At 42.6% G+C, this 5319-nt stretch overlaps 1 protein-coding gene across 1 annotated transcript; it reads left to right on the top strand.

Moving 5' to 3' along the window:
• Nucleotides 1–1974: 1974 nt before the first annotated feature.
• LOC137533465 (olfactory receptor 5V1-like) lies at nucleotides 1975–2952 on the top strand. The gene has a single exon (XM_068254849.1). It carries the CDS (start codon nucleotides 1975–1977, stop codon nucleotides 2950–2952), a length of 978 nt encoding a protein of 325 aa, XP_068110950.1.
• The last annotated feature ends 2367 nt before the right edge of the window (nucleotides 2953–5319 follow it).

Genomic DNA, 5319 nt, shown 5'->3' with positions numbered 1-5319 from the left:
GAACTGTTTGTTCCGGCTGCGCTGGGCTCGGGCGGCTGGGGGGACCCTCTTTCGCCGCTGCACGCGGCGGATCGCCGCGGAGCGGCGGCGATCGGGCAGCACACGCGGCTGGCAAAGTGCCAGCTGCCTGTGCTGCTTTTTTCAGAAACGAAATCGGCCCAGCAGGGCCTGAGCGGCGACCTCCGGCGGCATACCCCGAGCTCAGCTCGGGATTACCGCCAAGGAGGTTAAAGAAGAAGAACCAGGGGTTATCTGGTTATATAGGCTTGTCTGATCACGTGTGTTTTGAGAGGGCCTTTGAAGGTTTTCAGGCTCAGAGCAGAGTCGGGCCAAGGCAGAGGCAAGAGAGGCTCCAGCCTCAGGACGCAGTGTAGGAGGGGAGCACAACTCACTCAGCTATCATTCCCCTATTGTGTTTGAATCAGAGAGAAATAAGAAAAGGGGATACATGGCAGTGACTGCAAGACAGATAAGTAGAGATTAAGGTATTGGGGGGGGGGGGGGGGCTGGGGCGCCTCTTATTTTAATAGCAATCAGTGTGTGACGGCTGGGGTGGGAGGTATGGAGAGGCGCATTTTGGTGTCTCAGCCTTGGGTGCTGGAGGACCTTGTCCCGTCTCTGGCTCAGAGCATGATGAACATGCTGTGGGAGAGATTTCCAAAGGAGAGGTGATGCTTGTGAGAAGTCCTGGATGTGGGAGTAAGAGGAGGTGACCAAGCTAGAGGACAAGAGACTCTCCTGGGAGGAGCAAAGGTTCTGGGTGGGATGGTATCTGGAGATTAATGAGGAAATATAAAGAGGTGACGACTTCTGTAGAGCTTGTGTGATAGGGTGAAAAAAAAGTTTCCCCTCTGATAATACATTCCAAACTCAGGTGCACTGAAGGAGTACCTTTCAAAGAAAAGCAGTTGATTAGTTCCCCTCACTAAGCCAGTTCTACACGTACAGTACGTCTAATCAAAACCACAGTCCTCTCAGTGGGGATTAGAGACTGTGATAATGTCTGTGTGTGTTACACCATATCTGAAGTAAGAGTGAAATGATGAGATAAATATGTGTACAGGTAGCACCTATCCCGCTTAAACTAACTTGTGTCTTCTTTTTTATATCTTCCATTGCAATGGTCAAAGAACCCAAAGGCTTTATTTACGCAGCCGAGGCAGACAGCTGAATGCAGTGCTAGCTCTCCTTAACACTAAATATAGACCATAAAAGGTCTGTGTGACTGTGAAAACATTTAAAATAGCTAAAAAAAAAAAACACTACAAACTTAAAAAACACCTGACTGGAGCCAAAGCTACCTAAGGTACATACAGAGGTGTGCTCATGCTGTATCCATATACCAATACCTCTGTGCATTGTCCATTCCTCTCCTCCCCCCGCGTCCCCCGTCCCATTTCATCTATGGTCTAAAGCAATGAGCACAGCATAAAACTTTTAGCAATGTATATTTTTTTATTATTTTTTTTTTTTTAACTAAGAGGGTTAATACTCTAATACTCAAACCTCTACTTTACTTAGCAGCTAAGTAATAAGATTGCCCTTGCCATATCAAAATTATCAGATTGTGTTAAGCTGTACTAAACTGTGCAAACAATGCTGAAGATCATCTGCTGTATCGGGAGGAGGGGGGGAGCAGAGAAAGTTCTCTACTTTGTTTCCACACCAAATAGTTAATTACAAGACAATCTTAAACTAATTTGTCCTCCAATGCTATCAAATAGCATCAGTGAACTGTAAATATGTCTCTAAATGACATTAGACCAGACTTTTTCACTTTGTTTTTAATTCATTTTCAGAGATTGAGGGACAATGTCCTTAGTGGTGGTGAATCCCTTCTGGACACTGTCCAAAGTAGGAAAAATGTTCTGTCTATTGTTGAGCTTTAATAATTTGTTGCTTGTCATTCACAAATGCTAATGGATAAAACTGTGCCTTATCTTTTACAAATTGCCTTCCAAACAACTGGAGGGGATGGGGAACTCTAATCACACATCAGTCAGTAGCTTCACCCTTCTTGGACTTTCCAGTGATCCTGAGCTGCAGGTTGTTTTCTTTTTGCTATTTCTTGTTATGTATTTGGTGACATTATCTGGAAATCTTCTCTTAATCATTGTGGTAAGTCTTACTCCCAAACTGCAGACTCCCATGTACTTTTTCTTAGGTAACCTCTCAGTTATTGATTTCTGCTTCTCAACAACCATTGTTCCCAAAATACTTTCCATCGCATTTTCTGAGGATAAAACCATTTCCTTTGTGGGATGTGCAGTTCAGCTGTACTTCCATTTGGCTTTAGGGGCTACAGAGTGCTTGATATTGGCTGTGATGGCCTATGATAGGTACAATGCCATCTGTAAACCATTGCAATATACAACTATTATGAACCGAATATTCTGTATGTATCTTGCTTCTGGATGTTGGATTGTGAGCTTCTTAAACTCTGTGATCCATACAGCTCTTACATTTCAGCTGCCATACTGCAAATCAAACCAGCTCAACCACTTCTCCTGTGAGATGCCACCACTCTTCCGCCTCTCTTGCAAGGACACTTTGTTCAATGAAGTTGCCGTGTATATTGGTGGTGGCTTGATTGCTCTTTGCTCATTTCTGCTGACCCTCTTATCCTACATTCAAATCCTTTCCACCATTGTCAAAATCCGGTCTACTGCTGGACGTCAGAAGGCCTTCTCCACTTGTGCTTCCCACATCACTGTTGTCACAATCTACTATGGCACCATTATATTTATGTATTTGCGTCCTCGTTCTAGTTACTCACCAGATCGAGATCGAGTTGTTTCTGTCATCTATACAGTGGTGACGCCTATGCTGAATCCAATTATCTATAGCATAAGAAATAAAGATATTAGAGAGAACATACTGAAGAAAAACAAGGCATGGCATATATCTGACCAATTAATTAAGTCAATACCAACAAGTATTTGGAAAGTGTAGCATGCTAGTATCAGACATGATCTTACAGTTTTATACAGGGTGACATACCCCACCTCCCAAGTCTAAAGTAAGGATTGGAAGCATGCAGGCAGTTGGATGACACTGTTCCATTTTGGAATCACAAACAAAAAAACTATGTGGAGCAATCCCAGTGAAAGTTCGTATATATGTGTTACCTGACATCAGATCTCACCTGATGGATGAGATGTGGGTTGCAGTGAAAAGTGCTTCTATCCCACTTATATGCCGGGGTTCAGTGGTTCAATGGTTCTTTGCTGTACAAGTCTAATTTCCCTGGGTGGCTTGCTGCTGGTCCTGGCCTCATTGATGGAGCACAATATGGACTTCTTTGAAACAAGGGGAGCTGTATAGCTGCTGCGCACAGAAAGGAGTTAGTTATGTTTCAAACATGCCTGAAGAAGTTGGAAAATTTAACCAGCCCCCCCTCCCCCGAAATGCATTGCATGAAACTCCAGTAAATGTTTTCATTTTAACTGCCCCATACCCCCAAGTCCTATCTAGCTGCTGGAGAAATCCAGATCATCCCTATTATATGGCTGACTCCATACTGTGCACATATACTCTGCAGGTACAGCAGCTATAAAGGTTCCTCTGCTCTGAAGAAGCCTGTATAGCCACCCATCAAGGAGGCCAGGACCAACAGAAAGCCACCCAGGAAGATTGGACTTGTACAGCTAGGTATCATCAAACACCCAATCCCAGTTGAATAAGAAGGATAAAAGCACTCTGTATATGTATGGAGAAAAGAAAGAAACGTGCACCTTTCGTCCTCTATGGTCGTGTTTATTTCAGCCGTGATATATCCATCACATAGGGTCCATAATGTGGTCTTGGTAGTGGTGACCCAACTTGTACGCCAGTGGTGGTGGAGGAGGTGGGTGGCGGGTCAGAACGGCGGGGAGCGACGGCCGTTTCGTGTGACACGAAACGGCCGTCGCTCCCCGCCGTTCTGACCCGCCACCCACCTCCTCCACCACCACTGGCGTACAAGTTGGGTCACCACTACCAAGACCACATTATGGACCCTATGTGATGTATATATCACGGCTGAAATAAACACGACCATAGAGGACGGAAGGTGCACGTATCTTTCTTTTCTCCAAACATATACAGATTGGTTTCTCTACTTTCTATTCAACGGAGCACATGTCCCTACACGTGAAAAACAGCAAGGATCCGGCCAGAGGTGGTGAGAGTGTTTATGCTTTTTTATCCCTTCCACTGTACTTTTGAATAGGAGTGCCACACTTGTTTATCCATTCTAGCAATACAGGATAAAAGCACTGTTTGCTGCAAACTACAGCTCATCCATCAGGTGAGATCTGACCTCTGGTAACACAGATATACAAACTTTCTCAGAGGACGCTCCCCATTGCTTTTTGTTTATTCCCATCTCCGGAAATGTTTGACATTGTGCAGTATTAGTTCTTCATAATTTTATGAATGACATTTTTCTCAGTATATTAAGCATGAAACTTATACAGGCCTGTGGACATGGCAATGGACATTTACAGGCTTACTTACATGGCTAAGAAGTTCTGCAATTTAAATATGGAAATTAATGAAATCCAAGTATTGGTAAACTTAAAGTGGATCTATAGTAAAAAAAAAAAAAAAAAAAAAAGCTAAAAACGTTATGCTCTAAAAGATAAGCCACACAAGGGGCAAAAAGCGTTAGACTTTGTTTCAATTTCCTGTACAGATTTATCAATCACACACTGCAGAAGCATATTATTGCTACAGAAGCTCCCCAGATGGTTATTTGGGACACTAACTGCACAAACTGCACTTGATAAACCTAAGCAAGCGTAGTTTGTTTTTTCTCACCAAAAAGACTGGAATGAATTTGATGATAAACCATAGCCATGTAATGACAGTTCCTAGCAATGCTTCACTCTGAGCAGGGGGAACATGGGATTTTTATCCAAATGACATTACAGTGAGACAAATGCAAATTGGATAAATCTATAGGTAATGAAGAGCAGGAAAACATGTTTTTGTTGTATGTTATGACAGATTTAAAGCAATCATGAGCAGAAAATAAACGTATGAGATAAATCATTGTATGTCTAGTACTAAAGGTAAATGGAACTTTTAACCAATCTCTTATTGGTATTTACAGTTTAATGGTTGTATTTTTAAGACATACAGTAATTCTAAACACCATCCCTGACAGTTTGATGTAAAATCTACCTTATTCAGTTGCACAGGAAAATAAATGATAGCAGTTTACACTGTACATATCTGTCTTGTTTTAGCACTGTTTGCTCAGTCAAACGGAAGTGTCATGGCTTCTATTTAATTTTCAAGAGTCTTTGGGTTAAATTCAAATGCTTTCTCACTGTC

Source organism: Hyperolius riggenbachi, chromosome 9 (genome assembly GCF_040937935.1).
Source record: "Hyperolius riggenbachi isolate aHypRig1 chromosome 9, aHypRig1.pri, whole genome shotgun sequence".
Lineage (NCBI taxonomy): Eukaryota > Metazoa > Chordata > Amphibia > Anura > Hyperoliidae > Hyperolius > Hyperolius riggenbachi.
The sequence above is the reverse complement of the archived record's forward strand: the minus strand, read 5'-3'. Positions and strand labels throughout refer to the sequence as shown.